The 26,844-nt window shown below is 46.3% G+C and overlaps 1 protein-coding gene across 2 annotated transcripts in view; it reads left to right on the top strand.

Moving 5' to 3' along the window:
* The first annotated feature begins 2,003 nt into the window (after positions 1-2,003).
* ECE2 (endothelin converting enzyme 2) overlaps positions 2,004-26,844 on the top strand; it is a 54,693-nt gene continuing 29,852 nt past the window's right edge. Inside the window, exons 1-7 of one of the 2 annotated variants that reach the window (XM_032225522.1) lie at positions 2,004-2,096; positions 4,865-5,009; positions 7,308-7,523; positions 9,616-9,740; positions 18,456-18,602; positions 21,371-21,436; positions 24,809-24,997. In XM_032225522.1, the coding sequence (XP_032081413.1) occupies positions 2,007-2,096; positions 4,865-5,009; positions 7,308-7,523; positions 9,616-9,740; positions 18,456-18,602; positions 21,371-21,436; positions 24,809-24,997 (978 nt within the window). In that variant the 5' untranslated portion in view covers positions 2,004-2,006. Of the gene's footprint in view, positions 2,097-3,759; positions 3,805-4,864; positions 5,010-7,307; positions 7,524-9,615; positions 9,741-18,455; positions 18,603-21,370; positions 21,437-24,808; positions 24,998-26,844 lie in introns of those variants that run through there. The other variant, XM_032225521.1, reaches the window with a different exon arrangement.

Here is a 26,844-nt window from a genome sequence, read left to right on the forward strand (position 1 = left end):
GTCGGCAGGCCTGGGGTTGATGAGTTCCCCTCCCCTCTCGACTGGTATGGCTGTGTGATTTTTGTGTATTTTAATTATGTGTACTGTTGTTTATGTTCCCTTTGCCCCCTGAGTTGTTCGCCATCCTGAGTCCCTCCTGGAGAAGGGCGGCATACAAATAAACCAAATACAATACAATACAATACAATACAATGGAGTCTGCCTATCTTGCTGCCTATCTCGCTGCTGGTCATCCTGTCCATCCTGTCCTTCTCTTCCCTTCTTCCTCTTGCAGACTTAGAACTGCCATTCCTGAAATAGAATCTGTGTTTCCAAAAGGACATTAGGCAGAAGTCGGACCTTTGCATTCTCCTTTTCTTCTCCGCATTCTCATGTCTGGAAAAGCTGCGCAGAATCATCCCTGGATGGAAACGTGACGATTCCTTCGCACTGGAGAAAAACATGGCCGTTCTCTCAGTTAACCCTAGAAAGAGCAACAGTTTCAGGAATTTATTACTATTAGGGTTGGTCGCACAGCCAGCCAGATTCTTAGACTGGATTTGGCATTTTTATCCCCGCTAGAGGTCGTCCTCAACTTACGACCACAATCGAACCCAAAATTTCCATTGCTAAGAGAGACATTTGTGAATTTTTCCTCTGTTGCAACCTTCCTCAACACAGTTGTTAAGTGAACACCCGGCAGCTGTTAAGTTAGTAACACTGTTGTTATCTTGGGCCTTCCGGCCTGCCACATTCAATGTTGTGGGAAAATGGGAGGGGGGATTATACGGAGTATGGGAGATATATAGTCAAAATAACATTCCTTTCTCAGAGAGACAAGGCCATCTTGCCCTGCAGCTGTGATGGTGCGATTGGGAGGCATCTCCAGTTTTGGATGGGGCCTGATTGGCCCATGTGATGGACATATGGGTGCTGGGCAGGGACTTGGAGGTTATTTTGGGTTTGGAAAACTTGGAAGCTTTCAGATTTGGGCTTTCTCAGTTACAATCACTTCAATCCACAAATATCGTTACAAGAAAAAACAAAAACTTTCCAAGGCAGTCCAATTAGAATTAAATTTGCCGCTTTATTCTTTTACTTAAAGGACTAATTTATCTTTTAAAAAAAAGTTTCTTTGGGCAATCTTTCTCAGAGTAAAAAAAACCCCTCATCCGATGGACTCACTTTCACTTCCTTCCTTCCGGAGCTGTCTCCGACTTCATCAGCCTGGGAGCTGCCTGTTTGTCGCCGGCTTGAAGCGCTTCCCTTGCGTCAATCAGGGACTTTGCGGTGTCCCTGAGACCAGCAAGGCTTTGTCTTCCTGATCACTGTCTCTCCGGGATGGTTTAGGTCCTGCTGGACCATCCAGTGGCAAAAGTGTCAACAGCGGTCTCGAATTGTCGAGACCGCACGTTGTGTTGTCGTGACATTGGCTCCTCCTCAAGCCTCGGAGTGGTCTTTTGTTGCGGTTGTTACTTGGAACCCTGACACTGGGCTCCATTGTGGTCGTACCAGTGGTGGGTTTCAAAAACTTTTCGAACCTACTCTGTGGGTGTGGCCTCCTTTGTGGGAGTGGCTTGCCGGCCATGTGACTTGTGGGAGTGGCTTGCCGGCCATGTGTTTTCTTTCTTTCTCTCTCTCTCTCTCTTTCCTTCCTTTTGTGTCTCTGTCCCTTTTTCCTTTTTTTCTTTCATCTCTCTCTCACTTTTTCTTTTTTTCTTTTTTTATTTCTTCCTTTCTTTCTCTTTCTCTCTCTGTGTGAGTCTCTCTGTGTGTGTGTGTGTGTGTGTGTGTGTGTGTCTATCAGTGGTGGGTTTCAAAAAATTTTGGAACCTCTTCTGTAGGTGTGGCCTGCTTTCCGGGTCCACTGGTGGAACCTCTTCTAACCAGTTCGGTAGATTTGACGAACCGGTTCTACCGAACTGGTGCGAACTGATAGGAACGTCGTACGCCGAGGACCGCCTGGCGTTTTCTCTCGTGTCTTCCAACCGCAGAATTATTTTTCCCCATTTTTCCCCTCTCTTCAGATGACGGAGTATAAGCGAGCCATGTTTCAAGAGGACGAAGTGCTGGATGCCACTGGGGATGGGAGCAACACATCTCCGGACAGCGTAGAGGTAGGGTGAACGGTGAGAGGTACAGGAAGCTCTCAACTTACAACCATTCACTTAGCGACCATTCGAGGTGGCAACGGGTACTGAAAAAAAGCTATGGATGATTAATTTTCCCATTAACGGCCGTTGCAGCATTTGCCTTGGTCGCGTGATCAGAATTGGGGCACTTGGCAACTGGCATGTATTTATGAGGGTTGCAGTGTCCTGGGGGTTCCCATGTGTGACCTTCTCAGCTGCTTTCCACCCAGCAGCAAAATCAATGCGAGGAGCCATTGACTGCACGATTCATATAACAACTGTGGCAATTCACTTAACAGCCATGGGAAAGAGGTCACGAAATAGGACACAGGTCACTTCAACTATTTTGCTTAGTGTTGGAAATCTTATGCTCCATTTGTTCTGACCGAGGCTTCCCCAGCAGCATGAAGCGATAAACCCCTTTTATTTAATTGACAGTGAATTCCTCTCCAGCAAAGTCCCGGCCCATAGTCTTTCAAGATAGTTCACAATTACCGATCTTTATCAGGCTTGGAGAGTGGCCAGGCTGGTATCTTTAAGATGCTGCAATACCTGGCAAGAATGCAGGAATGAACTAATTGTCTCCTGCAAACTCCACTCCCCTTTCACCCCTCTTTTATTCCCTCTGGGAGGGGCCATTCACCGTCCACCTGTGCCTTTACTCCTAAATCGGCCCTTGTTCCTTAGCTGTTCCCTTTGTCTGGCAGTTCTGTGCTTGCCCACACTGGGAACAGGATCCAGCTGTTCGTCTGCCTCACTGATGTCTGACTCTGAAGGCAGCTGATAATTGGCATACGGCTCTGGCCCCCTCTCAGCCTCCGACACAGAGCCCTTATCAGAGCCTTCCCCAGACTCCAGGATTGGCCCAGGTTCCTCCCCAACCTCCTCACTGTCCGAATCTGCTGCCAGTTCTGCTGGCTACTGGCAGGCCACCACACCATTGTGGTCATAAGCTGAGGATTATTTAGAATAGAACAGAACAGAACAGAATAGAATTCTTTATTGGCCAAGTGTGATTGGACACACAAGGAATTTGTCTTTTGGCATTATGCTCTCAATGTACATAAAGAAAAATAACATTTGTGACCTTTCGTGGATTCGACTCCAGCCTGAGAGGCTGCCATGCGATCTTTACACACCCTGTTTCTTTTCAGAATGCCAGGGTTCCAAGTAATAGATCCATATATTAAGCAAAACTCTGAGGCAGGTAGATTCCTCAAAGAATAGCTTTACTGGAAATTTAGTGGCACAGATCCGGTGAACACCAACTCTGAAGGTTCATGTGGTTTGTCACTTCCCCAAAACAATCAGTCACATGGTCCAATCACAGTGCTGTCTTGTTGCCTGGTGGCATCGCTCCGCCTCCCTCTGACCAGGTGTGAAAATGTCCTTGGTTCCCAAGAGGAAGTATTTTGTTTTGGCTACAAAATCCCAGCTATCTCTAATCCCCCCCTCTCCCTCCCTATCCCTCAGCTCCAGTGCGACAACCCTGAAATTTCCAAGATGGCCATGGTCAGGTTGGCTTCAGGGTTGACACGTATCTGATGCTGCTTGGTAACACAATTATTTGTGTGAAATAATTGTAATAAACCCAGCGTTGTCTGGACTGCCTACATATAATTGCAGCGTTAAAGCTTGCAAAACATGAATGGACATTGAGGAGAAAGAGTTGGGAGCAGCTGGTTCCAACGAAGCTTGCATAAAGGATACGAGCTTTGCTCCAAGCCTTCACTGAAGCCAACAAATTGCACTTGAGATTTACAACTCTGACTTTATTCCTATTTGGGGAGACGAGCAAGAATTGTTTTTATGGGGAAGACGTCATTCTGGACTGCCAGTGGCAGAAGATTCATTTCTGATGCAGCTGAGTTCGGTGTGACATGATTAAAAAGGAAGCTAAACATCAGGCCTTCGTTGCCCTTTAAAACACGGGGTTTGCGATAAGCCATTGAAAGGCAACAGGACAAATCGCTTGAACTTTAAAATTGCAATCTAGAATTTCGCTAAGGATAAGAAGCAGTTCCTGATTTTAGAGCAAAGAGATACAAGTAATCCTTGACTTAAAATACATCATTTAGTCACCTTTGAAAGTTACAATGGCACTGAAAAAAAGTGACTTATGGCCGTTTTTCACACTTATCATCCATAAAGGAGAATATTTGTAGCTCAGGGTTGAAACGAGGGGTCTTTGATGCTCTCTGAGCTTGGTTGTTTTCTTGCACACGTTTCATGACCCTAACTAGGTAATGGGCGTGGTCCACCAGCGGCCAGCAGAGCTGGCAGCAGAGTCAGACAGTGAAGAGTTTGGGGGGGAGCAAGGGCCAGTCCTGGAGGCTGGGGAAGGCTCGGACGAGGGCTTTGCGTCGGAGGCAGAGAGGGGGCCAAGGCTGTCTGGCAGTGATCAGGTGCTAGACAGCAGTGAGGCAAGGGAACAGCTGGGAACAGAATTTTTGCACGTACCGAACCAGCAGTAATGCCAGCAGCAATCCACCCCATCCCGAACTTCCGGTAGGCCAGTTTTCCGCACCTCCCCAAACCTCTGTGCGTGCCCTGCATTTACCTGCATCCAAAACAGGCTGTGTGGGGACTCCTGGGAGGGGCAGGGGGGCAGCCAGGAGTGGGATTTGGGGGTTCTCCGAACTGCACAGAATCTTAGCTAGAGCAGAAGCCCGCCCCTGACAGACTGGTACTTTGATATATTCCATCTCCCGCTTCTTTTCTGTTTCCTCTTTGATTCTTGTCTCTTCTTCAAGGTGGGCTTCCGGAAAGGGGATGGCCTCCTGCTGAGTCGCCTTGGCTCCCAAATCCATCTGAAGTTGGTCTTCTGGGTGATTTCCCTCTTCGTGGCGGTTCTGCTGCTGAGTACAATCATAGCCATGGCCATCCAGTACAGTAAAGGTAGGTCAGGGCCAGGGGTCGGATTCAGCCGGTTTGGACTGGATGCTAATTTTTACATCTGGTTCGCCGAACTAGTAGTTGGAAGGAGTGGCTGGCCCTGCCCACCCCTCCCAGGAGTTTATCATGGCAGGTAAGTGCAGGGCCCGAGCGGAGGCTCTGGGAAGGTGAATAATGGGCTTTTCGGAAGTCTGGAAACAGGCCTGTTTCTGGCCTCCGGGGAGGCTCCAGAGCCCGGCGCCCTCCTAGAGACTTGAGGAAAGCCTCCAGATCCCCCAAACCGGCCATGGTGCAGGAGGCCGAGTAGACCACGCCCCCCCCACAACGCCACACTTCCCAGCAACCGGGCAGAGAACTGGTTGCTAAAAATTTTCAGTCCAGCTTCCCATTGACTTTGCTTGCCAGGAGGTCGCAAAAAGTGATCACGTGACCCCAGGACGCTCCAACCGTCATAAATACAAGTCAGTGGCCAAGTGTCTGGATTCTGATCATGTGACCATGGGGAATGCTGCCACCGTCCTAAGTGTGAGAAACGCTCATCATCAGAAATCCCTTTTTTGGTGCCTTTGCGACTTTGAATGGTCACTAAATGAACGGTTGTAATGCAATGTGTGCGCAACCCCCCATGCTCCCCTGCCCCACATACATGCGCCCCTCCCCCATTTTTGGCTTCCAGGTTGGTGCAGGAGGCCTTCCACGGCAAAAACAGGGTGCAGGGGAACTGTGCGCAGGGCCCGAAAATGGAATGCAAGTTCCCCTGTGCATGCACCATGATCCTTGTGCATGCACATGTGTGTCCCCCCACATGCGCTCCACCCCATGCATGCATGGCAGAGACCTGAAGGCTAGCTGGTCAGGTGTGTGCGCATGTGCGGTTCAGCTGAGCTGGGGCGAAGGCTGGTTTGCCCGCAGAGAGGGCACTGTGTGCCATTTGTGGCATGCGTGCCATAGCTTCGCCATCCAGGTTCTACCAGGTCTTGGCCAGTCATGTTGTTAGTGAGCGTGTAACACAAAGCCCCCTTTTGCAAGATAGCCAAGGAGCATTTCAGAGCCTCACTCAAGAAAAAGCAGAAGGATGCAAACAGGAGATCTGCCTTACAGAGGATCTGTCTCCTTGAGGGACCCCAAGGAGACCCTCCATTACTCCTCCCCCCCTCCTGCTGTTCTTCGGGGCTCGAGAATAGCTTTCAACAGCCCCACTTGAGCCGGCTGGGAGCTTGTGCGTGGGACACACTCACACCGCTTTCCCTGAGATCATAGCCTCCCAGCCGTCGAAGCTGAGTGAGTAGCCCACACTTCACAACAAAAAGGCCCACAAAGAATTCATTGTTAGCCCCCTGGCTGCATTGAGCACAACACAGCTGAGCTTTGCTTAAGCCCTTTCACACACATGCACACACACAGAGATGGACAGACAGACAGATACACAAACACACATCCCTTTTGCTCTCGCCAGCCAGAGGTGAGATTTGCCGGTTCTCCAAACTACTCAAAATTTCCGCTACTGGTTCGGTCCAAACTGGTCCAAACCGGCTGAATACCACCTCTGTTTTCATCTCTGATGGAAAAAGTCAGCTCTCTGGTCTATTTTTTCCCCTACTAGATCTGTGGGTGTGGCTTGGTGTGACTTGATGGGTGTGGCTTGGTGGGCGTGGCAGGGGAAGGATACTTTCAAGAGGAACCAAGCTACGCCCACAGAACCGCTAGTAAAGAAATTTGAATTTCACCACTGAATTTGACCATGCTCAAATATCTCAGTGTCTTAAAGAGACAGGCATAATTTCAAGAGGAACCAAGCTACGCCCACAGAACCGCTAGTAAAGAAATTTGAATTTCACCACTGAATTTGACCATGCTCAATATCTCAGTGTCTTAAAGAGACAGGCATAATTTCAAGAGGAACCAAGCCACGCCCACAGAATCAGTAGCAAAAAATCTTTGGATCCTACCACTGTCCAATGGCCTCCTGCAATCCTCTGCCAGCAAAAACAGAGCTCAGGAGGCTGGGTACGGCCCTCCCAAGCGCCATTTTAACTGTCAGAGGCACCGTGGGCTGGTCCTTCGCTGTTCCCAGGGTGGCCCTGTGGGCCAGATTGAAGCACCCCATGGGCCGGATTCGGCCCATGGGCCTTGAGTTTGACACCCCTGTTTTAGAGAATCATTGAAGCCCTTGGGGGTTGATCTGTGTCCTCGGAGTCACCTGAATAGTGCAAATGGTTCCTGTAGTCGGCAATTTTCCCCCACGCCCACTCTGGAAATCCATTCCTACTCCCACGTAATCTCTGTGTGTGTCTCTTCCAGATCCCTCGCATACAACCTGCCTTACCGAAGCCTGCGTCATTGTAGCTGGTAAGATCTTGGAAGCTCTGGATCCAGGCGTCAAACCCTGTGATGATTTTTACCAGTATGCCTGCGGGGGATGGATCAAGAGGAACCCACTGCCGGACGGGCGCTCCAAGTGGAGTACCTTCAACAGTATTTGGGACCAGAACCAGGCCATCATGAAACACCTGTTGGGTAAGAGGTAGATGGTTACAGATGGGCGTCGGAGTATGTTTCCCCTTCCGGATTCTTTAGCTTGAAGAAAAGAAGCAGGTTCTGAATCCAGGGTGCTAAAGAACCGAAGACAAAGACCAATATTTAACATTTCGGAACTGGGATATTGAGAAGAGAAGAAGGGTCATGCGTTGAAGGGATCTGTTTTGTGGGAAGGATCTGTTCTGACCTAGGCTTCCTAAAAGCACGAAGCCGACTCCTCGTCCTGATAAAACCCCTTTTATTTAGTTTAAAGGGAATTCCTCTCCAGCAAAGTCCCAGCCAATGGTCTTTCAAGATATTTCACAACCTCAGGACCTGGGTACCTGAGAGACCGCCTCCTGCCAATTACCTCCCAAAGACCGATTTGATCGCACAGACTTGGCCTTCTCTGGATTCCATCCGCCAGCCAATGTTGGCTGGCGACCCCCCGGGGGAGGGCCTTCTCTGTTGCAGCTCCGGCCCTCTGGAACGACCTCCCCATTGAGATCGGACCCTTACTACCCTCCTGGCCTTCCGTAAAGCTACTAAGTCCTGGCTGCTCCGGGCTGTTGAAGTATCCAGCCCCACTTTAATTGTGTATGTTGTTGTATTTTAAATTGTTGTTTTGTCTTATTTATCCCCCTCCCCTTTTTATTGTAAGCCGCCCAGAGTCCTCCAGGAGTGGGTGGCGTACAAACCCAATAAAACTAAATTAAACTAACTCAGGCCTTTATCAGGCTTGGAGAGCTGCCAGGCCGATATCTTCCAAACTCCATGCTGTAGCAGCAATTACTTGCCAAGGTCAGGAACAGATCTTCACCCTAATGAATTGAAATAATTGTCTCCTGCAAACTCCACTCCCCCTTTCGCTCCTCTTTATTCCCTATGGGAGGGGCCATTCACCATCCACCTGTGCCTTTACTCCTTGGTTGACCCTTGTTCCTTAGCAATTCCTTTCTCCTGGCAGCTCTGCGCATGTGCACACTGGGAACAGGCTCCAGCAGTTCTTCTGCCCCACTGATATCCACCTCTGAAGGCAGCTGATAACTGTCAGAGGGCCCTGGCCCCCATCTCTGCCTCCAACGCAGAGCCCTCGTCAGAGCCTTCCCCAGACTCCAGGATTTGCCTAGGTTCCTCCCCAACCTCCTCACTGTCTGAGTCTGCTGCCAAATCCATTGACGAGCCGCAACAGGATTGTAGAGAAATCCCAACATGACAGCTTTCCCCTTGGAGGGTGAGAAGTGGAAGGGTAGATTTAGACTGAGGAAAAGACAGAGCTTTGGATCTCACCCAGGTAGCCCTTGTGTCAGAGTTCCAAGTAATAGATCCATATATTAAGCAGAATTCTGAGGCAAGTAGATTCCTCAAAGAATAACTTTATTGGAAATGTCGTATTGGCACATATCTGGTGAAAACTGACTCTGATTTGATTTGATTTATTGCATTTCTATGCCGCCCTATTCCCAGAGGGACTCAGGGCGGCTCACAAACCAAAGTAAGGGGGGTGGATACAAACAGGAGGGAAAAAAAACAACGGACAACAACTACAACAATTTAAAAACAATCAACAAGCACACAATTCGATCTGGGACGGGAACTCGTCAGCCCCAGGCCTGTTGGAACAGCCAGGTTTTAAGGGCTTTGCGGAAAGCCTGAAGGGTGGTGAGGGTCCGAATCTCCACGGGGAGCTTGTTCCAGAGGGCTGGAGCAGACACAGAGAAGGCCCTCCTCCGGGTGGTAGCCAATCGGCATTGGCCAGTAGATGGAATTTGGAGGAGGCCTAGTCTGTGGGATCTAATAGGTCTATAGGAGGTAATTGGTAGCAGGCGGTCTCTCAAGTACCCAGACTCTGAAGGTTCCCACGGTTTTCACCTAACTAAAGCTAAAAGTTTGTCACTTCCTCAAAATAATCAGTCACGTGGTCCAATCACGGTGCTGTCTTGTTGCCTGGTGACATCGCTCCGCCTCCCTCTGACCAGGTGTGAGAATGTCCTTGGTGCCCAAGAGGAAGTATTTTGTCATTTTGGGGCTCCAGGCCAGTCCCTCGATTTGTCCGACTCCGTCTTGAGCCTCCATGTTCTCCTCTCTCCAGAAAATGCCACTTTTAACTCCAGCAGTGAGGCTGAAAGGAAGACCCAGCGCTATTACTTGTCCTGCCTCAGAGAACAGAAGATCGAGGAACTGGGGTCTCAGCCACTGATTGATCTGATTGAGAAGGTGAGTCCGGGGGTCAATTGGTCACAGCCAGGGTTGTTGGAAGGCTGGAGGGCGCTTGATGTACAAAGCGAGGGCCAATAAATTCTTGCCCCGTATTAACCGTGTTGTACCCAACAAGCTTAAATAGCAATAGCAATAGCAGTTAGACTTATATACCGCTTCATAGGGCTTTAAGCCCTCTCTAAGGTTTACAGAGTCAGCATATTGCCCCCAACAACAATCCAGGTCCTCATTTTACCCACCTCGGAAGGATGGAAGGCTGAGTCAACCTTGAGCCAGTGAGATTTGAACAGCCGAACTGCAGAACTGCAGTCAGCTGAAGTAGCCTGCAGTGCTGCATTTAACCACTGTGCCACCTCGGCTCTATATGTTTAGGTCAATCGGGGACCTACCTGTGGTGACCTTAGAACCCGGGCAAATAAAATCTGTCACTACCTCCATTTCTTCCCCATCTATTTGCCAGGAATTGAGACAGCCGGATGCCATGATCTTAGTTTTCTTAATGTTGAGTTTCAAGCCAACTTTTGCACTCTCTTTCTTCACCCGCATCAAGAGGACTCTTTAATTCCTTTTCTTAGACTTAAGGGAATTAAGACTTAGCTTGCTTAGTCTTGATTCCCTCCCCCCCCTTTTGCTTTATTATGCTGCCAAGCTGGTCAGTTAATTTAGGGTTCTGTATTCCATGTAGATCCAGAAATAAATTAATTCAGTCGTTGCCTTAAGTGGCTGGGGTCAATTCAGCTGGAGAATTGAAAAAAAGCATAAACATGGTCTTCTCCTCAAGAGGGAAATATATTTTCAGCACCCTGGAGAGTTCTGCTTCTAGTGATTTACAAGCAGCTTGTGGTCCTGCTGTCGCTAATTGAGTCCATCCTCACTTTAAGAAGAGTGAGGCTGGGTAATCTCTCAATTTTGCCCTCGATTAAGGCTGACCTTGTAGATTGCTGTTTCTGAAGACTTAGGCTTCCAGATGCTGGAGAAACTGTAGTGCTAATGGATTAGTCATCTGCTGAGTCCAGCCATTCAGACAATCAGAGGACAAACCCCCAAGTAGAGTAGTATAGAATTGGGCAGGCTGATGGACTTATATAGTGTTAGAAGGTTCCTCTGGCTCGGGGGTGTCCAACTTGGCACGACTTTAAGACGTGTGGACTTCAACTCCCAGAATTCACCCGGCAGGCATGTTGGCTGGGGAATTCTGGGAGTTGAAGTCCATAAGTTGCAGGGTTGAACCCCTTATGCTCTAAGTCAGGAGTGTCAAACTGGCAGCCTGCAGGCCGGATACAACACATGCAGGCCACACCCACCCCAGTTCCAGGAGTGGGAAAAACATCACGAAATGTCATGGGACGGCAACGTGATGTGGCGAGTTTGACACCGGTGCCTTAAGTCCTATGAAACCTCTAAGCCAGGCAGGTGGACTAGGGAATTCTGGGAGTCAAAGTCCACAAGTCTTAAAAGTGGCAAGGTTGGACACCCATGCTCTAGCTCCGTGATGGTGAACCTATGGCATGCATGCCACAGGTGGCACGTGCAGCCATATTTGCAGGCTTGGCAGCCCTCAGCTCTGGCGCAGATACGTGTTCTGGAGAGCTGATTTTCGGCCTTCTGGAGGGCCAGAGGAGGCCGTTTTCACCCTCCGCAGGCTTTAGGAATTTATTATTTTAAGAGTCAGGTTCTACATTTAGGCAAGAAAAATGAAATGCACAGGTACAGTATAGGTGGTACCTTGCTCAACAGTAGTAACTGTGAGAGGGATCATGGAGTCCTAGTGGACAACCATTTAAATATGAGCCAGCCATGTGCAGCAGCTGCCAAAAAAGCCAACACAGTTCTAAGCTGCATAAACATAGGGATAGAATCAAGATCACATGAAGAGTTAATACCACTTTATAAGGCCTTGGTCAGGCCACACTTGAAATACGGCATTCAGTTTTGGTCGCCACGATGTAGAAAAGATGTGGAGACTCTGGAAAGAGTGCAGAGAAGAGCAACAAAGAGGATTAGGGGACTGGAGGCTAAAACATATGAAGAACGGTTGCAGGAACTGGGTAAGTCTAGTTTAATGAAAAGAAGGACCAGGGGAGACATGATAGCAGCTTTCCAATATCCCTCAAAGAAGAGGGAGTCAAACTATTCTCCAAGGCCCCTGAGGGTAGAGCAAAAAACAATGGGTGGGAACTAATCAAGGAGAGAAGCAACTTAGAACTGAGGAGAAATTTCCTGACAGTTAGAACAATTAATCAGTGGAACAGAAGTTGCCTCCAGAAGTTGTGAATGCCCCAACACTGGAAGTCTTTAAGAAGTTGTTGGATAACCATTTGTCTGAAACGGTATAGGGTTTCCTGCCTAGGCAGGGGGTTGGACTAGAAGACCTCCAAGGTCCCTTCCAGCTCTGCTATTGTATTGTATTGTATTGTATTGTATTGTATTGTATTGTATTGTATTGTATTGTATTGTATTGTAAAATTCTGCCCACACACACACACAGGGGTCGCTCGTGCACACGCGATGGGGGGTTGCATACACAGGTAGGGGATCACTTGTGCATGCGCAGGTGGGGGGGTCACTCTCTCATGCGCAGGGGGGGCACAGTTTTGGCACAGCTTTATAAAAAGGTTCACCATCACTGCTCTGGCTTCTATGAAACCCCCTGCCCTCGGCCGTGTGATTAGGAGAAAGAAGGAGTAAAATCACGAAAGGAAAATCTGAGGTGGACAGATTTTATTCAGGGGGCCCAGTTGCTCACAGCAGGCTGCTGAAGAACGCAACTTACTTTGACACCGGATGCTAAAAAAAAACCATCGCTCTTTTATTATTTCAAACTTATTCTTAGGGATTTTTTTTTGCAAGCAGGAATTGTATGAAAGTTGCTGGACGTGTTGTCTAAGAATAGTAAGGCTCATCAAAGGAGCTTGCTGTTGTGACCTTAAAAAGCATAAAACAGAGTCTGGGGCCAGGCAAAACCCCTTTTATTTACACAACTGTGAATTCCTTCATTCACAGTCAGCAAGGCTTAGCAAACAGTCTTTCAGAGGAATATTTATCAACACAAAGCTTATCTCGCTTGGAGAGCTGCCAGACAACTAGTTTCCAAACTTAGGGCAAGGCAAAACTTGGCAGAGTCTCTTATAGTCACAAACAGAATTTCCACTCTTGAACCGACCGAAGGAACGAATTGTTTCCTGCAAAAGCCCCCTCCCCATTCGCTCCGCTTTTGTTTCCTATGGGAGGGGCCAATCACCTCCAAGGTGTGGCTTTCCTCCGAAGTCGACCCTAATTTCTTAGTTGTTCTTATTTTCTGGCAGCTCTGCGCATGCGCACACTGGGAACAGGCTCCAGCTGTTCCTCTGCCTCGCTGCTGTCTAGTTCTCCCTCTCTGCCTCCGACGCAGAGCCCTCATCTGAGCTTTCCTCAGCCCCCAGGACTGGCCCATGTTCCTCCCCAACCTCCTCACTATCCGACTCTGCTGCCAGCTCTGCTGGCCACCGGCGGGCCCCAACACTTGCTTAGGAATAGTTAGAGTGTTTTGAATATTAAAAGCATTTTGCTCAAATTCTCACAAGGAGACTCTGACTTACGTCTGAGGCTAGTCATTTGAGGTTTTATTAATTCACATATTGGAGGGAAATCTGGGTCCTACCTGGGTAGAATTGGACCAATTCTATTCCACCTGTGGAGGGCAAAGTTTCTTCTTAAGCAGATCCAACAAGCAAGGAAATATTCTGAACTAAATACTGGTATCTAATCAAGAGGAAACAACGGGCATCATAAAAGCTAGATTTGCCAAGAAGCCCTTCTTATAAGAGTGAAATTGCTGCCCCAGTTCAATTGGCTTCGTCACCCGGTGTGCCTTATGCTCAAATTGAACACACCAAGGTGAGAATTATAAAAGAAGCTTTATTTTGCATGGCACCTCAAAGCCAGGTACCCCATCAATGTTCATGGGTGGGTTTTATAAAGCAGGGGTCCCCAACGTTTTGGACCTCAAGGACCACTAAGTTCATAATTTTAAAACCCACGGACCACTAATATGATCTGCTTAATGACTGGCTGGCTGGGTCATGTGACTGGGTGGGCATGGCCAACTTGATGTCACTCACATCGTGAGGTGCCTTGCCAGCCTCTACTCTCCCCTCTCCTCCCAGCCACTGCTCGCCTGCCTGCCCGGGCTTTAGGGCCCCAACAGGAAGCAGTTGCTGGAGATAAGCAGCCACCAGGAGAAAGAGTTGGCAAAACAGCTCAGTTCAAATTGGATCTGACCGAGAAGGAGGCTCAGCAGAAGCGCCTCACTGAGGACTAGGAGCATAGGCTTTCCAAGCAGAGGGAAGAACTGCAGGAGTGCAAGGCCCCGTACCGGCACCTGGAGGTTCAGCGGGTTGAAATGGTCAGCCAGTTCCAGGCCATGATGCAGTCCCACTGGAATGAGGCCCTCCGGCTCTTCTCCACCAGTGGTGCTTCCCTCCAGCCTTTGCCCAAAGCAACGCATCAGGAGGCTGAAGCAGACCCCAAGTCAGAATTTCTGCCCCCCTCTAACCCACACAAAAGGACCCCGAAGGGGAGACTCTCTGCAGCAATACAAGCGTTCATTGCACATATCCCACCCAGGGGCCGTAGTTTGAGAAACCCCGATTTAGTGTAATATAACAAATGCAAATAATTTTTCTGCAGACCACTGAAATTTTCTCACAGAGGTTTTTGTCAAAAAAAGGTCATGCATAGCCTTTAGGAAGCTTATAGAGTGCTCCTGGCGGCTGGGGGGTGGGTGGGCAAAAACGAGGAAAAAACAGTCCGTTTTTTGGTCATTTCTGCCCTCCCCAGTCCCCAGGAGCACTCTGAAAGACTCCTAAAGGCTATGCACGACCATGTTGGTGAAGGGAGCGAGGTTTCGGGAGGCCAAAAATGCTGTTATTCAGTGTATAAGACACACCCAGACTTTCAGCCTCTTTTTTGAGGGAAAAAGGTGCGTCTTATACTCTGGAAAATACAGTATTTCCAGGAGAACAACACAAAAAAAAGTCACGGGACCATGGAATACTGCAAAAGGCAGGAAATATGGCTGGTTTTTAAGTGCCCAAAATGTGATCATGTCACTGCAACAATGTTTGTGTGTGTGTGTGTGTGTGTGTGTTTCTCTGTCTGTCAAAACTTCGCATCCAGGTTGTAAGTACAGAGAGTCCTCAACTTAGTTTGCTTAGTGACAGTTTGACGTTACAGCGGCACTGGGGAAAAAGGGGACCTATGAACCTTTTTCACACTTCTGACCGTTGCAGCTTCCCCCTGGTCACGTTATTTACATTCGGATGCTTGACCACTGACTCACATTTATGATGGTTGCAGTGTCATTAATTGTGGTCATAAGTGGAGGACTACCTGTATCCTTTTGGGGATCTGTTGTACAGTAGTGGCCAAAATTGGGGGAAACCTTTTGGGAGAATTGAATTTTTGAAGTTGGATGGCTAATGACACCACTTTCTTTTGGGAGTTTCAAGATCATCATATTCCACTGCTGGAATGGCCTGGGAATAGCCCAGATGTTAATCCAATTGAAAATCTATGGCGCCGACTAAAGAAACTTGTTAGTCACAAGCGACCTAGAAATAAAACCCGGTTAATAGAAGCAACCATTCAATCTTGGTTTCTTCACATTATAACAGCTGCACACTGGTTTTTTTTTTTTAACTTTTTTTTTTTTTTAATAAAATGTGTCTTTATTTTCCATTTTCATTTTCATACAGTCACATATATACTGTACAGCTGCACACTGTTATAGACTTGGTTCACTCCATGGGAATACCAATAGCAGTAGCAGTTAGACTTATATACCGCTTCATAGGGCTTTCAGTCCTCTCTAAGCGGTTTACAGAGTCAGCATATTGCCCCCACAGTCTGGGTCCTCATTTCACCCACCTCAGAAGGATGGAAGGCTGAGTCAACCTTGAGCCGGTGAGATTAGAACCGCTGAACTGCAGATAACAGTCAGCTGTAGTGGCCTTCAGTACTGCACCCTAACCACTGCACCACCTCAGCTCACCTCGGCTCGGGAAGAAGTTGTAAGGCCATCATTTATGCTAAAGGTTACCCAACTAAGTATTAACTGACATGGTGATATAATTTTTCTATATCTCTTTTTTTTCTATGGTGATTATTTTTTTGTATATTTCATTTTACTTTTCTTTTTTTATAACTGCTACTCTAATAGCAAATCCTTCATAAAAGTTACTGCATTACATTCTTGATTAAATTATCTTTCCATTGATATATAATTTTATGGTACTACTAAAAAAAAAAAAAACAGAGGTGTTATTAGCTAGTTTTAGAAAATACATTTTTCCTAAAAGGTTTCCACAATTTTGGCGACTACTATACCTTGGAATGGTCGCTAAATAACCAGTCGTAAGTTGAGGACTACCTGTGTACTTCTCTTTCCAGCAATACCTTTTTAGCTACAATTTTCTATCTTTAGCCTTGCCCTGTGGTGCCCCTGGGATTAATTTGGCAAGCGAAAAGCACCTGTGTCTTGTCCTAAAGCTTCCGCCTTAATTGAATTTTTAGTGGATTTTTTAATGGGAGATTTGGGCCTTCTGGATCATATTGAAACTTAGAAAAAGCCAGGTTCGCTAGTGACAGGATGTTCAGGTCTTCATCGCTACTTCAAAGACAATTCCAAGATGGTATTCCCAATTCTGGGCATGCGAGAATATTCAGCAAAAATCTGACTACGATCATGCCAAGAGCTAGAAGAGTATCAATATTAAAACCAGCTGCCCTTTGGTTGTAATGCATTTTTATTGGTTTATCGAAGTATAAAATACAAAGAGAAATTTTAAAAAGTAGTAGGAAACTGAGAGGGAGGGAAAAAGAAATTAAAAGAAAATATGGAGTTAAAGAGGGAAGAAGAAAATAAAAGGCACCGACTTCCAACTTTTTTTTTCATAATTTTTTTTATTTTCCATTTTCATAGCATATAATCATATGTATACTATTACATAGTCAATATCTTGTTGTATTATTAAGTAATTACATCAATTCATCTTGCCATCAACTATAAAAAAAAAACAGTTATTGGCTCTTCTGCTCTCCATACACCATATTTATATCTTATCCGACACTTTCTTCCCCGTCTCTCCTCCTCCTCTCTACCTCCTTTCTTCCCTCCATCATCCTTTTCTACTCTACTTCCCCTTCCTTTCTTCTTCTCCTCTCTTCCCTTACCACTCCTCATTATACACCTCATCTACCCCCCTCACCCTCTCTCCTGTCCCTCTCCTCCTATCTTTCTTCTCTCCTCTGCTTCCCACTCTTCCTCTAATTCACTTGGTGTATTTCAGCTTCTGAGCAAACTCTCTTTTGTGTATTTATAATTCCATTTCAATATACATAAAAAAGAAAAAATCGCAGAATACATATACAATCATATTACCTTAAAATCCAACACCCCTCCTCCAACCTAGTATACTCCCCTCCCTCCCCCCTCCCTCCCCAACCTTCCCCCCCCTGACTTCCCAGAACCAATACAAGGTATAAATCTTTAACAAAAACAGTTTAAAATATACTTACAGAGAAAGTAGAAAATTAATAACGTCTTTAAATTGAGCTTAGCTCCTCCTTGTTAGGCTGACTATAAACAATTTGTATCATTTCTGATCTTAATCATAAGCTATCTGAAATTTCCTAGACCCATATTTATTTTGAATATAGTCAATCCATTTTTTCCAGTCTCGTTTATATCTCTCGTTTGAATAGTCCTTAAAATATGCAGATATTTTAGCCGACTTCCAACTTTTTAGCACAGTAAAAGATAACATTACAACTGCAACTTTTTACTTTTACACAACAATATACCAGCCATTTCTATAACAACAAACCTATCAAATCAGCAAAGTTTCATATTTTTCCCCCATTGCAAGCATCTGGAATCCGGAGGCAATTTCCAAATAGAAACACAATATATTCTCGTCTTCCAATTCATATTAAAATAATTTTAATATAAATTATATATGAAGAAGGATCTTGACAGACTTGAACATTGGGCGCTATCTAACAAAACGAAATTCAGTGCTGAAAAAAGTCAGGTTCTACATTTAGGCAACAAAAATGAAATGCACAGGTACAGTATAGGTGGTACCTTCCTCAACAGTAGTAACTGTGAGAGGGATCTTGGAGTCCTAGTGGACAACCATTTAAATAGGAGCCAGCAGGAGACCCTATAACATTTCAGAGAAGTGATTAGTGTCTTTTTAAAAATTTCCGGTGACAGAGCATCCATAACTTCTGGAGGTAAGCTGTTCAACTGATTAATTATTCTAACTCCCAGGAAATTTCTCCTTGTTTCTAGGTTGAATCTCTCCTGGATCAGTTTCCATCCATTATTCCTTGTCTGGCCTTCAAGTGCTTTGGGGAATAGCTTGACCCCTTCCTCTCTGTGGCAGCCCCTCAAATATTGGAACACTGTTATCCTGTCTCCCCTGGTCCTTCTTTTCATTAAACTAAACATACCCAACATCCTGTAACTGTTCATATACTTTAGCCTGCAGTCCCCTAATAATCTGTGTTGCTTTTCTCTGCTTTCTAGAGTCTATGACTTCACTTGAGTTGACTTGACTCCCCCTCCCACTATGACTTTACTTTTAGTTGCAATGGATTAAAATGGATTTTAAGCAAAGCAATGAGTGTTCTCTATGATTCTAAAATTTGAACCGGCTTTCCTCTCAGATTGGTGGTTGGAACGTCACTGGCTCCTGGAACCAGACCAACTTCATGGACGTCCTGAAATTGGTCTCTGCCACCTATCGCGCTTCTCCGTTCTTCAGTGTTTTCGTGGGACCTGATTCTAAAAGCTCCAACAGCAACATCATCCAGGTAACTGCCCTGTCTTCCCACCTGTTGCAATTGCAAGCCTTTGTGACTGCCAGAGGGAATGGTTCTCACCAGCCTCAGCTTGAGCTCATCAAATTGACTGTGAGTAGACCACAGGGGTGGCAACGTTACAACTTGTAGACTTCAAATCCCAGAATGCTCCGGTCAGGGAAGGAAGGAGGGAAGGAAGGAGAGAAGGAGAGAAGAAAGGAGGGAAGGAAGGAGAGAAGGAAGGGGGAAGGAAGGAGGAAAGGAAGGAGAGAAGGAGAGAAGAAAGGAGGGAAGGAAGGAGGGAAGCAGAGAAGGAGAGAAGAAAGGAGGGAGGGAAGGGGGAATGAGGGAGGGAAGGGGGAAGGAGGGAAGGAAGGAGAGAAGAAAGGAGGGAAGGAAGGAGGGAAGGAAGGAGGGAAGGAAGGAAGGAAGGAAGAAGAAGTAGGATTGTTGTAAAATAAGATGGCTTTATGGGATGGTAAGAAAGCAACTTCATTTATATTGTTACAAATACATATTATTAATAAGTTATGAGATCATATAATTATGAATGTATATATGAGAAATAAAAATAAAAATAAAAAAGACAGAATGCTCCGGTCAACATGAATGGCTGGGGAATTCTGGGAGTTGAAGTCCACCATGTCTTAACTTGTTGCCATGTTTGAACCCCCTCTACTCTACAACTTCAGTTAGGAGTGGGGATTTGAAGATGCGCCAGCCTTCAGGAAAGCTGTAAAAACTTGACTGTTCCGGCAGGCCTGGGGCTGTTGACCTCACTGTTGAGGTCCAGCCCCGATTAGAATGAATGTAATGAGGTGTTGCTGTTTTTAAACTGTTTCTTTCGTTATGTGTTTCGTTATGTGTTTCTTTTTTTTCCTCTCTTTATTTTTGCAAGCCGCCTGGAGTCCTTCGGGATTGGGTGGCATATAAATGTGGTTAATAAATAAATAAATAAAATAAATAGACTATACTACATTTTTCGGAGTATAAGACGCACCGGAGTATAAGACGCACCAAGATTTTGAAGAGGCAAATTTAAAAAGAAAAGTTTTTGCACTATGCAGACCTCCCACAAACGGCCTGTTTTTCATGAAAATTGGCCCTTTTTTCTTTTAAAAGAGCATGAATAGCCTTTAGGAGGCTTACAGAGTGCTCCTGGGGGCTGGGGGGGGGGGCAAAATTGAGCAAAAAAGACCTGTTTCTTGCTCATTTCTGCCCTCCCCGGGCCCCAGGAGCACTCTGAAAGCCTCCTAAAGGCACAGCCATTTTGGAACTGCTCCAAACCAGTAGCATCCCAACCCTGAGAAGACTCATCCATCCTTCCTTAAATTTTTAATCCAGATAAGGAAGGGAATTGCCATTTACGTATATGCAAAATATAACGCAGGGAATATTCACGTCTTGTGAGTTTCCACCACCAGCACCAAGGTTCCCATTCAGAAGCAGGTTCTCTGTCTCAGGGAGAACCAACTCAGGAGGCCTGAAATTGTTTTTGTTTATTTTGAAGCCCATGCGGGTAGTCCTCGACTTGTGACCACAGTTGAGCCCAACGTTTCTGTTGCTAAGCGAGACATTTCTTAAGTGAACTTTGCCCCATTTTGCCATCTTTCCTTGCCGCAGTTGTTAACCGAATCACTGCAGTTGTGAAGTTAGTAACATGGTTGTTAAGTGAGTCTGGCTTCCCTACCGACTTGGCTTGTCAGAAGGTCACAAAAGGGGATCCTAGAACCCCACGATGCTCCGACTCTCATATTTATACGAGCCAGTTGTCAAGCATCCAAATTTTGATCACGTGACCCGGGAGATGCTGTAATGGTCGTAAGTGCAAAAAACCGCCCGAAGGCACTTTTTCACTGCCGTTATAGCTTTGAACGGTCATGAAATGAACGGTTGTAAGTCAAGGACTACCTGTAATGCCCTTTTCATATGTAGTTGCACTTGAGTGGAAAGGTAGCCATCGGTAGCTAAGAACAGAATGGTTTTGTTCTGGTTGTTTTAGAGAGGAACATAAGCCAGTGAAAGGAATGTCTTGTCAGAGTGTTGTTGAAGCAATCACATCCAGAAAGCACACACGACAGTGGTGGGTTACAGGCGGTATGTCCCGGTATGGGCATACTGGAGCCTGTCCGGAGCACCGGATACCGTTCCGGTACAGTGCTCCGGAGGGCTCAGCTGTCCGCCCAAGCTCTTTACCGGTCTTTTAAGGCTTCTACGCACGGCGCCTATAGTGCCTGCATGATGCTCCGCTGAGTAGCTGGAGGCCCGCAGAGGCGCTAAGACGCATGTGTGTGCTGCGTGCTGCCGGACCCGTTCCAACCGTACCTGTTGGAACGGGATCCAGAACTGACACACGGGTAACTGATTCAGCAGGATTCATTAACTTCTCTTTATATATAATTGCTTTATATATAATGCAACACATGAAGTAAATATACAATACCAAAAAACAGGTTTTCCAATACAAGCAAAAACAGGCAGAGGAGAGAACAGTTTCAGTTTCAGTTCAGAGCAGCAAACTAGGTCTGAGCTCAGACTCAGAGCTTTAGTACAGAACAATTGAGCTAAGCCACGCCCAGGCTCCTTGCTGTCTCCTTGTTGCTCATGCAGCAAATACTGTTTCAGTTTCCAAACAGCCTCATTGGCTGACTTAGTTGCTATGCCTGTTCATTGGCTGTCCTTGTTGCCATGTCTCTTTCAGTCATGAACTCTCAATACACTGACATGCCTGACTTTTGGATTGAACTTCTTCTTCTTCTTCTTTTTTTTACCTATGGCAGGTGGATCAGTCCGGCCTATTTTTACCATCACGAGACTATTACTTGAACAAGACAGCCAACAAGAAGGTAAGGAAAACTTTTAGGTATAGACCTCGACTAATGATCACAACGGAGTCCAAAACTTCTGTTGCTAAACAAGATAGTTGTTACGTGAATCCTGTCCCATTTTACCACCTTCCTGCCTCAGTTGTGAAGTGGAACTCTGCAGCTGTGGAGTTAGTGACACAGTTGTCAAGTGACTCTGACTTCCCTAGATTTGCTTGTCAGAAGGTCGCAAAAATTGACCGCAACCGTCGTAAATATGAACCATTTGCTGCCAAGTGTCCGAATTTCAATCGTGTGGCCATGGAAAGCTGCAATGGTTGTAAGTGTGAAAAATGGTCACTTTTTTCGGTGCTGTTATAACTTTAAACGGTTACTAAATGAATGGTTGTAAGTTAAGGACTACCTGTATAGTATCCCCGGTCAAATTCCAACCCACTTTCCAACAGCAGCATCCCATCAGCAGATTTAAGTGAGGGCTGTGCGCTAAAAAAATATATGACTAATGCACACCAACTAAATTTTATGCTTCCTATGAATTTATTGCAGTTTTCCATGAGCATAATAACTTTTATTACACTCTTCTGAGTCATCCTGGTTCTTCTAGACCAGGGTTTCTCATACCTGGCCACTTTAAGAGGCATGGACTTCAACTCCCAGAATTCCCCAGCCAGGGAAATTCTGGGTGTTGGCATTCATGCCTTTTGAAGTGGCCAAGTTGAGAAATGGTGGTCTAGAGAGAGCAATGAATGCATCAAAGTCAGTGGTGGGGTTCAAATAATTTAACAGCCAGTTCTCTGCCCTAATGATTTCCTCCAACAACCAGTTCACCAAAGTGCTCAGAAGGTTAACAACCGGTTCTCATGAAGTGGTGCGAACCAGCTGAATCCCACCACTAATCAAAGTGAGAAAAAATGGGTATCTTATGTAGCCATTCTTTAAATTTTGGAGGTTTTAGTCAGGGGGGCTGCACATAATTTAACAACCAGTTCGCCTAGTGCAGAACCGTAAATGCGAGCGTGCGCACGGCTTCCGCACTTACGCGCAGCTTCAAACACACGACGATTTCATGTGTTCGGCTTCCAGCACACCTTCTCGGACAGCTGCTGTGAGTAGAGCAGATGAGGCATGGAAATCAGCTGGGGTGCATGGGTGGGACGAGCAAGCCAGAAAGTGAGATATATAGAAGCAGATAGCACCAGAGCTGGGGGGGGGGGACAGGGACGAGGCTAGTCAATGGTCGGAACTACCGGTTTGCCTGAATCGGTCCGAACCGGCAAAAGCCCATCTTTGGTTTTAGTCACTTTTGTTCTCATTCCTTGGCAGGGCTTTTCAACGATTGGGGGGGAAAAAGATTTGTGTTGTCCTGTTAAATACCAGTGGAATATTGGCTGAATCTCTACAACACTTCAAATCTTGATTTGATTACTCCGGGTTGATTAAATAAACTACAAATAGCTGCGTACACTCTGCTCAATAAATGACAAGTTTACTAAGCAAACCAGCAGTGGGCTTCACATTTTGTTAGCACCGGAGTCAACTTGTAAAGCGTTTCCATGGCTATTATCAAGTTGACATTGAAGGGAGGGAGAATTCCATGCGTATCTTCGGCCAGAGTCGGATCTCATATTTCTACAGCAGGCGTGTGAGGCGCGCAAGTTCATAGCCTGTTGCAGCACCTTGTTGGTGGATGTGATTTATGACACAGATGGAGGGGAGGGGAGACGCAGGGGTAAAGTTCAGACGCCATTAAACGGAAATCAGATTTGGCTCCGCCGCAGAAGAAAATGCCAAAATGTTGATCCTAATAAATGAATGGATTTCTTTTGAACTTTGTCTTGAGGCTCGTAAATTAATTAGGTCATCTTTTGGAAATTTCACACCATCGTTAGTTTGTCCATTTCCGTGCATTCTAGCACCTTTTTTTATAATCTCTGCATTTGGGGGAATGGTTTTTTCTTTCCCATTTTGGGCAAATGAGATTCTGACTGCGATAATTATATGGAGCATTATATATTGTTTATTTTAAACACCGGGTAATGATACCCTGGAAATTTAATTGGACAACCAGGGTGATGTTCTTAGCCTATGGAATTTGATAGCTGTTCTGCTTGACATTCTGCTTCCTTCTGCTGATTTGGCCATGTTTGAGTCTCCTAACTTTTAATTAGCTTTTTGTTTTGCGATCGTTACCTGTGACCTCCCTTGCAAGCCGATCCCATCTATCCGTTTGGGGAATTCTACCCTTTCTTCTACCCAGGAACAGCTTGGGGTGGAAAAGATGTAATTTGAGTCTCCCTTCCCGAAATCCAGAGTCACAAAGCAAGTTTAAAACAGAAGAAGGATCTATAAAACAGTGCGAGGCGAGGAAGGTTTCAGTGAGAAATAAAAACTGGGGAAGTTGAAAGAATTCCCATGGAGAAAGGGAAATGTAAGGGGAAACAAAGGCAGGCCACGAGGGGAATTCCAGGTGAAATCAATGCATCCAACTGAGCAAAACCCCGGATTGAGATGCTGAATCAACTCTTGAACTGCAGCAGATATTCACTGCAGAGAAGAAGGGGGGAGGGAACATCTGGGCCTCCTGTGTGGATGCTCACAAGCAGAAGGTCCAGATGTTCTCTCTCCTTCATCCTTTCTGCATTTCACAGGCAGACTATGGCTTCCTTCCTTCCTATCTGGTTCTTTACTGTTGCAGTCAAAACTGGACTCTTAAAGGGAAGGGAGGGAGGAAGGGAGGGAAAGAAAGAGAGAGAGAAATAAAGAATCTCAAGCAATACCCAGAGTTTGTTTTCTTTCGTTCGTTCTTTCTTTCTTTCTCTCTCTCTCTCTCTCTCTCTCTCCTTTCCCTCTCCCTCCCTTCCCTCCCTTCTCTTCTTCCCTCCCTCCTTCCATTCCTTCCTTCCCTCCCTTCCTCCCTCTCTGGTTATTTACTGTTACAGTTAGGAGTCCAGTTGACTCTTAAACTGAACTCGGTAGCTGCTATAATTATCTTGGAAATTGGATGGCAATAAATCCATTTCCCACTTCCACCATTACTATTTCTTAAACTTGACTAAAAGGGAAGGGAGGGAGAGAAGGGAAGGAGGTAGGGAGAGAAGGAAGGGGAGGGAGGGAGGGAGAGAAAGGAAGAGAGGGAGGGAGGGAGAGAAGGGAAAGAAGGGAGGGAGGGAGGGAGAGAAGGGAGGGAGGGAGAGAAAGGAAACAAACAAACAAATAAACTCTGGTTATATCTTGAAATTTTGCATATCCCGTTCCAATATTCCTTTTGATCATTTTTCACTTCTTCCTACTTGGCCTTCCAGACAAACTCCAGAATGAAGCCCTCTGCTCTCCAGCCCTCTGGAGGATCAGGAGGCAGGGTCATTGTTATGGAATTACTCCTCTCTCTGCCAGGTGTTGTCTGTCTACCTGGAGTACATGGTGGAGCTGGCGATGCTGTTGGGAGGAGCCAGAAGCTCAGCGGAAGAACAGATGGGGCAGGTGCTGCTCCTGGAGACCGAGTTGGCCAACATCACCGTCCCGCAAGATGAACGGCGAGATGATGAGAAGATTTACCACAAGATGACCATTGCTGAGCTGCAGGTGGGCCTTGGCTGGAGAAGGGCGGGAGGGGGCAGCTGGTGGAGAGGGCTTGAATCAGCCTTCAATTTAGGCTGAAACACAACTGAACACAGAGGAAACATAGACTGTGTCAGGGTCCCAAGTAACACCCCAAACGAAAGAAGACTCCGAGGCTTGAGATGTCATATTGGCACTCAAGGGTGGCTCAGTGGCTAAGAAGCTGAGCTTGTCGATCAGAAAGGTCGGCAGTTCGGCGGTTCGAATCCCTGGTGTTGTGAAACGGAGTGAGCTCCCGTGACTTGTCCCAGCTTCTGCCAACCTAGCAGTTCGAAAGCACATAAAAATGCAAGTAGAAAAATAGGAACCACCTTGGGTGGGAAGGTAACAGCATTCTGCGCGCCTTCGGCATTTAGTCCAAAGGTGGGTTCCTACCGGTTTGGTTCAGTTCACAGAACTGGCAGCAACACAGGCTGGCCACGCCCCCCAACAGGTTTCCCAGTCGCTGCCACCATCTTTTTGGGGAGTTCTGCGCATGCGCAGAACAATTTCCATTGAATTGTACATGTGTGCCCAGTGTGGATCCAGCTTGTGCGCCTGAAGCATGTCCATGAGTGAAGTGGCAGTAACGATGACCACAACCCACCCCTGGTTTAGCCATGCCAGCCACATGACCATGGAGACATCTTCGGACAGCGCTGGCTCTTTGGCTTTGAAACAGAGATGAACACCGCCCCCTAGAGTCGGGAACGACTAGCACATATGTGCAAGGGGAACCTTTGCATTTATTGGCACATCTGGGAAAACCCGAATCTGAAATTTTCCAGGTTTTCCTCACCCAAAAGAAAGTTCGAGTCCCTGCCCAGCACCCACATGTCCATCATATGGCCCAGACAGGCATCATCCAAAACTGGAGATGCCTTCTAGTGATACCATCCCAGCTGCAGGGCAAGATTTCTTTGACTCTCTGAGAACGGAATGTTATTATGACTATATATCTCCCCTAGGCTCCATATTATCCCCCCTCCCATTTTCCCACAGCAGGAAATGTGGCAGGCCTGAAGGCCCAATGCGGAAGATGGCTTCCAGGCCTGACAGACTGTTTTCTTTTTTTTTATTATTAATTTTTTTATTTTTATTACATAAACAACACATACACACAACAATGAAAAAACAAAAAGAAAAAAAACACACAAAAAAAGGGGAAAAAAACCCATCATCACATACAGCATGTCATTTGGTTACAGGTGTTTTAACATTTATCATTCTTATACATTTATTATTTCATTTAATAGGTTATAATATACAGTTTGGGTTGCTTTGTTTACCATCCCTTCCTCCTGTTATAACACCACCTTATTTTCCCTTTCTTTTCTCCCTCCCTCCCTTCTCTACTTTCTTCCTTCCTCCTCTCCTTTCCCTTCCTTCTTCCTGTACCTTTCTCCTACTCCTGCTCTTCCTCTTCCCCTTCCTACCCTCTTTCCTCCTCTTTCTCTCCTTTCCATCCTCCTCTCCTTACCTCTTTCTTTCCACCCTCTCTCCCTTCTCTACTTCCTTCCTTTCTCCTCTCCTTCCCCTTCCTTCTTCCCTTACCTCTCCTTTGCTCCTGCTCTCCCTCTTTCCCTTCCTACACTCTCTCCTTCCTCTTCTCTCCCTTCCACCCACCTTTCCTTTCCCTTTCCTGACAGAATGCCTTTGTAACCTCTATGTAAGAAATGCATTGAAATTTCACGCATTTGGAATTGGATTCAGTTGAGCTTCAACTGGATCCCAGATTGGAGGGAGGGCGGAGGGCGGAATGAATTGCTGGTCCTGGGGAGAAAGAACCCCAAAGTGTAATGGCAGATTTGTTGTTGTTAGTTGCAAAGTCG

Source organism: Thamnophis elegans, chromosome 10 (assembly GCF_009769535.1).
Source record: "Thamnophis elegans isolate rThaEle1 chromosome 10, rThaEle1.pri, whole genome shotgun sequence".
NCBI lineage: Eukaryota > Metazoa > Chordata > Lepidosauria > Squamata > Colubridae > Thamnophis > Thamnophis elegans.